The 12,075-nt window shown below is 39.2% G+C and overlaps 1 protein-coding gene across 1 annotated transcript in view; it reads right to left on the bottom strand.

The window, feature by feature from the left end:
- The window catches only part of DHFR (dihydrofolate reductase), a 15,342-nt gene extending 3,325 nt beyond the window's left edge, over positions 1-12,017 (bottom strand). The window contains exons 1-4 of the mRNA XM_010863364.1: positions 11,711-12,017; positions 8,919-9,024; positions 5,510-5,636; positions 2,820-2,935 (exon numbers count right to left, since the gene is read on the bottom strand). Of these exons, the coding sequence (XP_010861666.1) occupies positions 2,820-2,935; positions 5,510-5,636; positions 8,919-9,024; positions 11,711-11,735 (374 nt within the window). The 5' untranslated portion in view covers positions 11,736-12,017. The remainder of the gene's footprint in view (positions 1-2,819; positions 2,936-5,509; positions 5,637-8,918; positions 9,025-11,710) is intronic.
- Between the last annotated feature and the right edge of the window lie 58 nt (positions 12,018-12,075).

The following is a 12,075-nucleotide window of genomic DNA, read 5'->3' on the forward strand; positions in this document are numbered from 1 at the left end:
GCTGCTGTCTATGGGGTCGCACAGAGTTGGACACGACTGAAGTGACTTAGCAGCAGCAGCAGCAGCAGCATGGTCTCTCCAGTAGACACGAATGGTTGTGAGAACTGGATCATAAAGAAGGCAGAGTGCTGAAGAATTGAGGCTTTCAAACTGTGGTCCTGGAGAAGACTCTTTATAGTCCTTTGGACAGCAAGGTGATCAAACCAGTCACAACATGGATGACCTTACAAACAGAATACTAAGTGAGAGACTTCATTTTATATGATTCTGTTAATATGAAATATCCACAATAGGCATATCTATAGAGGTAGAAAATAGATTAGTGTTCCCTAGAGCCAAGATGGGAGGGGAATAAAGAGCAGCTGCTAATGTGCACAGGGATTTTTTAGGGGGGTGGTGAAAATGTTCTGAACTTGAGATTGTGGTGATAGCCACAAAACTCTGAATATACTAAAACCCATTGAATTTTATATTTCGAATGGATGAATGTTGAGATGTGTGAATCATTTCTCAGTAAAGATGTTCATATTTTTTTTTCTAAGAGTCAAAAAGCCAGCCCTGTATTTAAATTATAAAGGATTCTAAAGGGTCACAGCTTTGTAAGATGTCTGATTCAGAGCAATAGGGTTTAGACAGGTATTTTAAAGGTATTTAATATGAAGCTGATTCACACAGTAATTTATTCTTTTTGTTAGTAGCAAAAAAAGAAAGGTAAAAAAGAGGGACAGCAGAGATCAGTATCCACAGAAGGTGAGAATCAGATCTAAGCAGCACAGGAGAAAATAAGCTGGGACAACAAAACAGACAATTTTTTAAAACTGTATATACGGTGGTGGTTTAGTCATTAGTTGTATCCAACTCTTTGCGACTCCACGAACTGTAGCCTGCTATGCTCCTCTACCCCGGGATTTCTCGGGCAAGAATACTGGAGTGGATAACCATTTCCTTCTCCAGGGAATCTTGCCAACCCAGGGATCAAACCTGATCTCCTGTGCTGCAGGCAGATTCTTTACCGACTGAGCCACCAGGGAAGCCCCACGTGTATATATATGATTGAAATCAATAATGTGATTTTTCTAAGCAGTCACCTTTGGAGACCACATAAGCAAAAGGCTGTACTTTGGTTGTTTAGGAAATTTTTAGAGTTCTTAGAGTTCCCAGATTTTTTTAGAGCTAGTTAAGAGCCCAAGAAAATCAGTTACACCCTTCATTTGATTCAAGACCATTACCTATATTACTCTAAAAGAAAATGCAAGTGGCTCAGTCATGTCCAAAAATGCAACCCCATGGACTGTAGCCTGCCAGGTTCCTCTGTCCATGGAATTCTCCAGGCAAGAATACTGGAGTGGGTAGGCCTATCCCTTCTCCAGCGGATTTTCCCAACCCAGGAATTACGCCGTGTCTCCTGCATTGCAGGCAGATTCTTCACCAGCTAAGTTACCAGGGAAGCCCCAACTCTAGAAAGTAATATACTTTACTCTAAAGCTTTATAGTAAATATATATAATATATTTTACCCTGCAAAAGTATGACTTAATTGAGACTGGCCCTCATCATCCATTTATACAGACTTTGCTCTGAATGTTGCTTTTAGGAGGAATTTCCAAAATCAAACTTACACTCAAAGACTGTTTTCAACTGAGAATGTCTGAAAGAATGTGTTAAGAGCTAGTCTAAAAGTGTTGGTATAATTAATCTTCTACTCTCCATAGCCAACAGCTGAAAAGTGCTTTTAAACTAAAATGTTTTCACAATCAGTTTCATGCTAAAAGCACAAGTACAGAGTAAATCAAATGTAACCTCTTCTCCCACCTCCACCACTGCTAACTAAGCTCCTTCATCTTTCACCTGGACTACTGTAACGGGCTTCCCTCCTTCACTCCTGTCCCTCTTGCCCACTTCCCGTAACAGAACAGTTAAAGTCAAAGTGAAAGCTGCGCAGTGTCTGACTCTTTGCCACCCCATGGACTATACAGTCCATGGAATTCTGCAGGCCAGAATACTGGAGTGAGTACCATTTCCTTCTCCAGGGGATCTTCCCAACCCAGGGATCAAACCCAGGTCTCCCCCATTGCAGGCGGACTCTTTACCAGCTGAGCCACAAGAGAAGCCCAAGAATACTGGAGTGGGTAGCCTACCCCTTCTCCAGAAGAACAGTATCATTCTCTATTCAGAACCCTCTAACCTCGCCCTTGGTCTGATCCCTTTCAGTCCCCTCCTCACTCACAATGTCCACAGTGGCTTTCAGGTTCAGGGAACATGCCAGGCTTGTTTCTGCCCTCAGGTCTCTTGCACTAGCTACTTCTGGTTTCTGGAATGCTCTTCTCAGGTCTTTGTGTGGCTGGCTTCTTGCTGTTTAGCTCTCAGTGTAGGCGTCATCGTTCAGAAAGGACTTCTCAGAATACACAGAATCTACCACATTGCAGTATTTCAATTCACGATGAACATTTTACACAGCAACTCTTTGGATGCTTATCTGTTACTCACCCCTCCTCCTCTGTTATGAAAAACGTGATCTGGAGCATAGTGATAGTAACATCACCTGTCTAGGTAAGCACTGTATCCCCTAAGGCAGAGGTTTGATCCCGAATAAGCAGAGATCTCACAGAACGAACTAAGGCCGACTCTCTAGATTTCAGCAAAATCATTAAAACCTGAACCTTCCCAAGTGTTTTAAAGCAGATACCCCAAATTCCTATAGCTTATGTCTATAAAACACATTACTACCTTGAATTCTATCTGAAGACACATTCTCTTTTTTATAGTTCTTAAGCAGGAAAGCCAAAGGTGCTTCAGACTAATTGATAACATTTTACTTACTCTGGAAGAAGTTTATATTTTTCAAAATCAATTTCTGGGAAAAATGCATCACTTTCAAATTCTTGCATGATCCTTGTCACAAATAGTCTAACATGGCCTGGCTTGTTCATGGCTTCCTTTGAAATAGAACAAAAGGCATTAATTTCCTTATTTATCTGTGTCCAAAGCTATAGAAACTGTAATATTTTTAATTACCTCCAAAGTATGCTATAATTATCCTATTCTTCACTTTGGGTTTCCCTGCAAAAGTATGACTTAGCTGAGAATGGCCCTAATCATTTATCAACAGTTACAAGGGTGAATTCAAATATACTCTGGGCTCTAGTTTGCTTGCATAAACTCTTTTTTGCATCTAAGCATTCAATTTGTCTTTTATCTTAGGTTGTTGTTTAAGAATTAAAACCCCCAAATTATCTACTTTCCCTCCATGGAAAAAACTTACATATATATATATATATGTATATATATGTATATGTATATATGAATAAGATAGTAATTTCATGAAACTTTGACTAATGAAAATCCCAAGGGCATACTTAGTACCTTTACATAAAATTTAATAATGCTTCAATTTCTCAGCAGATAGTCACAATGCTAGTAGGTAACACATTCTGTCTGTTGTTGCCAATGATTGCATTTGGTCTTATAGAGACAGTGCCACTGCCTAAAACACTGTTGCTAGTTTCTACAGAAAAAACTTCCCTAGAACAAATATCTTAAAATTCGAATACAAAGTCAGGAGTCAGTCCCAATTGCAGCTCTAATAAAGCAATAACTCTTGATTGTGAAATAGCTTACAGAGGTTAAAAAAAAAAAAAAGCCCACAAAACCATATACATATAAATTCAAGTGTCTGTACTCCTTAAGATTCCACATAAAGGTCATAGAACAAATTTTACTTTTTATTTTCAATACTATGGCTTCCATTAAATCAGTTTTTTTCTTGCCCCAACCAAATCAATTCTTACTGTACCAAAAATTAGAAAAATTGAAGGGACTAATCACGGTAGCATTTGAAGATCTATATCAAAGTTAATGATATTTGTACAAGTGTATGTATGACTGAGTCCCTTCACTGCTTACCTGAAACTACCACAACGTTGTTAATTGGCTATACCCAATACAAAATAAAAAGCTTAAAGTTTGGAAAACAAGTAATAGTTAATGATATTTGGTCCACTGTTTCTGTACAGAGTCAGATGGTAAATATTTTAGGCTTTGTGGGCCATACAGTTTCATACCTTTGTAGCAAAAGCAGTCATAAACATTAATAAACCAATAGGCATGGCTATGTTCTAAGGAAACTCTGTTTACAAAAACAGGCTGGTAGATTTGAATGTTCTACAAGTCATTGTGATGTGAAGTAATCCCTAGTGAATTATCACCTAGGGATTCTACTTCTTTATTTATATGCGTTTAGATATATCAAATTGTATAAATGTATTTAAGTACTTATATCGTTTAGAATCGGAGAAGGCAATGGCACCCCACTCCAGTACTTTTGCCTAGAAAATCCCATGGGCGGAGAAGCCTGGTGGGCTGCAGTCCATGGGGTCGCTAGGAATCAGACATGACTGAGTGACTTCACTTTCATTTTCACTTTCATGCATTGGAGAAGGAAATGGCAACCCACTCCAGTGTTCTTGCCTGGAGAATCCCAGGGACGGGGGAGCCTGGTGGGCTGCCGTCTCTGGGGTCGCACAGAGTTGGACACGACTGAAGCGACTTAGCAGCAGCAGCAGCAGCATCATTTACAATACGTTTTCAAGTAACTGCAGTATTGAATCATTCAAAATATGATAGACACTGAGGAAAAGACAGGATTTATTTTCTTAAAAAATTCATACTTGGCCAAAAAGACCAACGAAAAATGTCCATTTTCCCCCTATTACAAATGGAAGAAATAAAGGTTGTAGAAAGAGGAACACAAAAAACAAGAATTTTTAAAATCCCACCTGGGATTTTGGTATACCTCTTCTTTCTAAAATAATTTCAGTGTTCGTATATTACCACAAGCCACCAAAGAATAGGGGCTGACTTTTTTTCCTCCCCATAAATGTTCATCTTTCATCAATGTTTCATTGATGAAATGTTTCAATGTTTCAAAATTCTATGTATTAACCTCAGCATTTTCTAAAGCTGGAGGTCTTCTGGTATCAAGCAAAAGAAATTATTTTCTATTTTACATGCTGTCTTCCTTTATGATATGAAATCACGTAACACTTTCTCCTTATCCTCATTTTAAACGAAAACTGCTGAGGGAGTCTTCTGTTTTTAATTAGCTCATATCCATCTAGTCACTGTATATCAATGGACAGCCATAGCCTTTTCTCGGTAAGGAACATATTTATCCTGAAAAACAGATGATAACTCAGTGCATGCAGGGCACATACGGAAAAGTAAACAATGCAGTGCAAATACAATTCTCAGGAAGGGTTTAGAATGTTTTTAAAATTGGAAACGTCAACTATTTTGAATTGAAAATAAATTGGTATAGACCTAAAAACTTATTTTAAAAGTTTCATTTAGTTTGTCTGATAGTGTCAAAAAATGAGTAATTCAAACTGACAGTATGTCTAACTTATAGAAATAACACACTTTGCTCATGGCTTATTTTTTCAAAGTTCAGATGGCAGGGAAGCTGAAAGAGGGTAGACTATTTCTTTATATTCACAGATAATTTTTCTTACCTTATAAACAGAACTGCCTCCCACTATCCAAACCACGTCTACTTTATTTGTTAATTCTGGATCTTCAATAAGTTCTAAGGCATCATCCAGACTTTTGGCAAGAAAATGAGCTCCCTTTGGAGGTTCCCTGAGGTTAACAGAAAGAATTACACATAATATTTACAAACACCATTCATATTAGTAAAATAATATGACTAGGAAGCAGTAATAATAAAGTAAAAATCATCATAAACATAAGACCTTTCAATAAGAAGCATTTAGCATCAGTATGGCCCATGGCCAATAATTCAACCCTTATTGATGTACAGTCCACAATGAATCAAAACCAAAACCACCTGTGATATCGCATGATATGTGTGTTAGAAAGATCAGAACGGTAGTTGTTTCTGGAGGGAAGGGGTAAAGATTCACCAGTAAGGGACTCGAGGCAGCTTTCTGGGAGTGACAGTAACGTTCTCTATCTTTGATATGGGTTATACGGGTGCATGTTGTTGCTGAGTTGCTAAGTCATGTCTGACTCTGCGACCTCATGGACTGCAGCACACGGTGCTTCCCTGTCTTCCACCATCTCCTGGAGTTTGCTCAAACTCATGTCCATTGAGTCAGTAATGCTATCTAACCATCTTATCCTCTGCTGCCCTCTTCTTTTGCCTTCAATCTTTCCCAGCATCAGAGGCATAGATGCATACATTTGTTAAAATGTAGGAAATGTACACATAAGACAAAAATGTACATTTTGTTGTACATAGTATTTATTTCAAAAGAAAAACAATAAAGTAATATTAAACTCTAGTTTTCTAAATTTATTTATGTTGTAGCGTGTATCAGTAATTCATTCCTTTTATTGTGGAATAATATTCCATAGCATGGATATAGCACATTTTGTTGATCCATTCATCAGTTGATGGACATTTGGGATGTTTCCATTTTTTAGCTACTATGAATGATGCTGCTTTGAATATCTGTGTATAGGTTCTTATGTAATTATGCCTTCATTTCTCTTGGGTATATACCAAGGGGTGGGATTGCTGGGGCATATGATGATTCTGTGTTTAATGTTTTGAGAAAATGCCTGTTTTCCAAGTGTGGCTGTGTAATATTTCTTTTAAAGCCACAATTGGATTGTCTAAAAAGCTTTGGAAAGGCATTTTTTTCCTATACCTTATTAAGGAAACACTTACCCAAAATGACTAATATCTGGCAGCAAATTTTGGGGCTACTTTGAGGATTCAGTTTCTTTTTACCCTGGGGGTGGTGGTGGTAAGAAACTGAACCTATCTTAAAAGCTTACATGAATTAGATATTTACCTGTGTGAATCTCCCCACTGTTATTTAGGACCTAGCAGTGCCTGGCACACAGCAGGTGCTCAGGATATATGTGGAACTGACCACAAGTAGGGAAGCAGAAGGAAGGATAAAAAATAAAATGTTTCCCTAACTGGAATCCTTATTTTCCTGGTGTGCTTGGTAATAAAGATTTTAAATTTTCTCTTGGTTATAAAGATTTAAAATTTTCTCTCTGCCTTATAAAAAAAAAGTGAAAATACACCAACAAATGTTATTTATAAATACATAAGAAAAAAACAAATCCAATTATATACACCACAGGGGGTCATAAGGAAGAAATTGGAGATATTCTTCCCCAACTGAAAATCTCCCCCACTGAGATTTCTTTATGTTCGTTTTAGCTCAAGCTGGCCATAAATAAACTTAAATAGTATTCAAGAATATGTTATTAAAGAGTCTCTGGGAATGGCAATACAATCAGTGAACCTACCAAGTAAAGAGATCATCAGAATATCCTAGCAATCAGGAGAGACCAGCATGAAGACTGGGGCAGATGGCAAGACATATTCCCCTACCCAAAGGCAATCAGTGCAAATATTCTGGTATACTTTCTTTCATGTTTTTAACCTATACCATACTAGGAGGGATTTGGGAGAAAATCTACACAAGCCTGAATCCCCTTAGGCTATAGTTGTGCAGTGTTTTTTTCCTTCCCATGGTCTTTGATATATTCACTTGGCTAGGCTACAGTACTCAGTTATTTAGACAGCAATCTAGGTGTTGCCATGAAGGTATCTTGTAGATGTGATTAAAGCTGATAATTAGATGACTTTAATCTGGGTGGACCTAATTCAAGGGGTTGAAAGGTCTTAAGAACAGATCTGAGGCTTCCCTGAAGAAATTTCCCCAGTGGGCAGCAGCTTCAGCCCCTTCTAGAGTTCCTGCCTATCCTTCCTGATGGTCTGCCGTCTATGGGGTCGCACAGAGTCGGACACGACTGAAGCGACTTAGCAGCAGCAGCCAGCCCCCACAATGGCATAATTCCTTGCAATAAAAGTCTTTTACCTATCTATCTGCTACTGGTCTGATGCTCTGGTTGAACCCTAATAATACACATGGGAAAGGAATATTATGACCCTTGTTCTTAAGCAAGCAGTACCCTAGGATACTGCATTCTTTTTCTGCTTAGATTATTAGTTTAAGAGAGAATAATTACCATGCCAATTCCAAACTTCCTCTTATGGTATAATTCAGGTGCTCCCCCACCCCCCAAATCCCTTGGGGTTCAGGAAGTTATCTTAGTGAGCTAGGACCTATGTAAACAGTAACAAAAAGAAACAAAATGGAAAGCCCCTGTAGAGTAAATGCCATGAAAGCCTTGGTGCCGGACAAAGCACTGGACCTGACTTGATGAACAGCCTTAATGCTATTACTTGAACCACCTCTCCCTCCTCACCCTGCTGAGTCCCCAGGGCATTTCCAGGCATCCAGATCTATGTCACCTAATGTTAGACTGGTGAACAGAAAAATTCCTTGCACAGGTCAACAAAAGACACTCCTGAGAATCCCTGGGAAATGCTTCCATTTCAAAACTTTGAAATTTTTAACCTTCAGACTTTGGGTAAAGAGCCTAAGTACAAAATATTATTTGGGTGTTGTGGTAAACTAGAAATAACAGAGCACAAGATGAAATAACACAGCACAGTTTTTAGCTTATTTGAAAACTTACAGTATTTAGGGATAGGTACAGAGAAAGGATAACCACTTAATTTTGGTAAGGTCCAAAACATATGTATTTTGATTTTATGTGAAACTAGAGTTTCTTAAGTTACATTATATAACATATTTAAGTTTACTGAATAATGGTTCAAGGAAACTCGCAAATCTATTACCATAGTTAGATTTAATGTAACTTGTCAAGTGATGAAATCAATCCCTTGAGTAACAGAATAAGTTACTGTCATGAGGCATACATAACTTCTACTTCATTTTCTGTAATCACCTTTATGATATTAAGTAGTTTCATCCATAGTAATATTCATACTATTTCAGTCATATACTAACCCTCTACCATAAGAAATGGAACACGATTTTCTTGCCGTGAATTTGTTATAATACTTACTTGAGTTCTCTACTGAGAACTATATTAATTCTGTCCTTTAAAGGTCGATTCTTCTCTGGAATGGAGAACCAGGTCTTCCTACCCATAATCACCAAATTCTGTTTACCTTTAAAATCACATGGAAAGAATATATTTTGAGAGCATACATATATATTTTTATATACTTATACATACATGCATAGATATGATGGTCATAGTGACACCTAGTGGATCTGCTTTAAAAATTTAAAACAGCTTTACCAAAATTTATCATGTCATCCATTATCTAAGTCTAATAACTATTATTCCCTTTGCCTTTAGCCAATTTATAACCAATATATAGCTTTAACCAACTGTAACCATGTATATTATAGTAGTTAAAAGCAAAGATACTGGGATGAAGTGCTAAAATTGAATGTATTGTCATCTACTAAGCAAGTCATGTTTATTTCCTGTGCTTTATTTTCCTTACCTATAAAATGGAGATAACAATGGTTCCTACTTGTAGAGTTGTTATGGGTATTTAAGACTTATTTATTGTTATGGGTAATTAAGTTGTTAAGGGTATTTAAGGGCTTCCCTGGTGGCTCAGATGGTGAAGCGTCTGCCTACAATGCGGGAGACCTGGGTTTGATCCCTGGGTTGGGAAGATCCCCTGGAGAAGGAAATGGCAACCCACTCCAGTACTCTTGCCTGGAAAATCCTATGGATGGAGGAGCCTGGGAGGCTACAGTCCATGGTGTTGCAAAGAGTCGGACACGACTGAGTGACTTCACTTCACTTCACTTCTGGTGGCTCAGCTAGTAAAGAATCCGCATGCAATGTGGCAGACCTGGGTTCGATCCCTGGGTTGGGAAGATCCCCTGGAGAAGGGAATGGTACCCACTCCGGTATTCTGGCCTGGAGAATTCCATGGACTGTATAGTCCATGGGGTCACAAAGAATTGGACATGATTGAGCAACTTTCACATATATACATTATTTATATTTGCATACTTTATATATTTAAATTACAGTAATTTTTCTTAAAGATAGCTGCTTAATATTCCAAGCAATGAGCTTAAAAAACATTATCAATTGTGCCTCTATGCTTCTCTTTCAACTATACTGCTTCTATAAAAACTTTACATATGTAGCTTCCAATTTGTTTAATTACTTAGGAGGAAAAAACCTTGGGAGTTGGCTATCTGGATCAAAGGAACATATACATTTCTATGATTCTTGACATGTTCTGAGAGACTATCAAAGGAGTGCATGTATCTGTTTTCTTAAAGAATCATCATTAGTTTGATTTTTTCAAAACAAAAACATGAAATTTACAAACTGCAAAAACTTTTATTTTCCTTCAAGAATAAACAACCCCCCCCCCAAGTAATTCAGAGAATCCTTATACAATATTCACAATATTTGCAAGGACAGAACTTTATGTGTTCAATAAGGAGATTATCAACTATTAATGAAGCTAACAGGTGAGGAATTCTGATGAGGAAAATGGCACAGATCTGACCTAACAACTAAGGTAGAAATGATGAATGAAGGACGTAGGGAGACAGCCAAGACATCCTTGGTACCCTTTCATTCATTCATCCAAGAAATACTATATTTACTGAAAACAAGCAAACAGGCAGAGGATGCTCTTCTTATTAGCAGGCCATACTTAGGATTTTGAGAGCGTTAATGTCAATCCTTTGCCTTAGAGCTCTTGCCATCTTGTCTCGACCAGTGATTCAAGGGCCAAATCCAAGGACCTTTTATCCCTGCCATTACAGTTATGCTGCATCTGCTCCTTTCCGATTTATGGTTCCCCTGTTTACTCTGCTTCTGCTCCTCCAAGGAACAAAGATACACTCTTCTTAGGCTTTAAATGGTCCTATCCCTCATGCCCATATTCTTTTCCCTGGTTATCCTCTTCTTGCCAGTGGTTCAATTCACCTCGTTCCCTGAGCCTGAAGTTGTCTGGAATATCCTACAAGCACTTCAAAATTGTCATCATTAGAGGTGCTCACTATTTCCCATGTCACTCAGACTATCAAACTGGAAATGAGAGTTCATCCTTGCCTTACCGCACCACCTTCAACTTTCGGATCTCCAAATCGAGCATCTTGTAACGGTTTTTTGCCCTTTGTCCTCTCCATTGCCATTCAGACATTATCATCTTACAGCAGCAGCGATTTCAAAAGCCGCTTCCGTTCTCCTTTGCGGGCTCTGACTTCCAAAGAAGCCTTTACCTAGCTTCCAATTTTGCCCAATACCTGAATTGTACGGAGCCTGGTGGGCTGCAATCCATGGGGTCGCGAAGAGTCGGACATGACTGAGCGACTTCACTTTCACTTTTCACTTTCATGCACTGGAGAAGGAAATGGCAACCCACTCCAATGTTCTTGCCTGGAGAATCCCAGGGACAGGGGAGCCTGGTGGGCTGCCGTCTATGGGGTCGCACAAAGTCGGACACGACTGAAGCGACTTAGCAGCAGCAGCAACGCGCCCACATAAAATTTCAAATAAACTTTTTTTTTAAGGAATGTTTAATGAGTCTTGGGAACTGTATACACATTGATGTTAAGACAAAAGGTCCAAGACTAACATGAGCAACTTTTCACTTAAGTAAAATTTGCACTGGTAAGCTTTGGCACCCCACTCCAGTACTGCTGCCTGGAAAATCCCATGGATGGAGGAGCCTGGTGGGCTGCAGTCCATGGGGTCGCTAAGAGTCGGACACGACTGAGCGACTTCGCTTTCACTTTTTCACTTGCAGCAAGCTTCCTCAGGCAAGACCTTTCGCAAACTTGAAGCACTTAAAAATGCCACATTACCTTCTACTGAAGAGACTGTAGTCATTCTTTGGAAATACTGGAATTCATTCCTACAAGTTAAGAGAAACACGCAGTTCCTCAGAATGTGATCCCGTGGGCTTAAGCTCTAAAGCCCCGCGACAAACGGGGCGCTGGTTGCGGGGGGGGAGGGTACTTCCAGGGCGGGGTAGGAGCCGGGCAGCTAGAGCAGGACGTAAATCAATAACCTGCCGCCAGGCTCCGGACGCAGAATGAAGCCCAAGCCTAGCTCTTGCCAGCTCAGGTCACGAGACCGACCCCTCCTTCTCCCAGCGTCGGCCGACGCGGCCCAGGTATCCCAATCAAGGGCCGTTGGCGCCAGCTTCCATTCTCGACACCCCACCCCC

Source organism: Bison bison, unplaced genomic scaffold (assembly GCF_000754665.1).
Source record: "Bison bison bison isolate TAMUID 2011002044 unplaced genomic scaffold, Bison_UMD1.0 scf7180017864490, whole genome shotgun sequence".
Taxonomy (NCBI): Eukaryota; Metazoa; Chordata; class Mammalia; order Artiodactyla; family Bovidae; genus Bison; species Bison bison.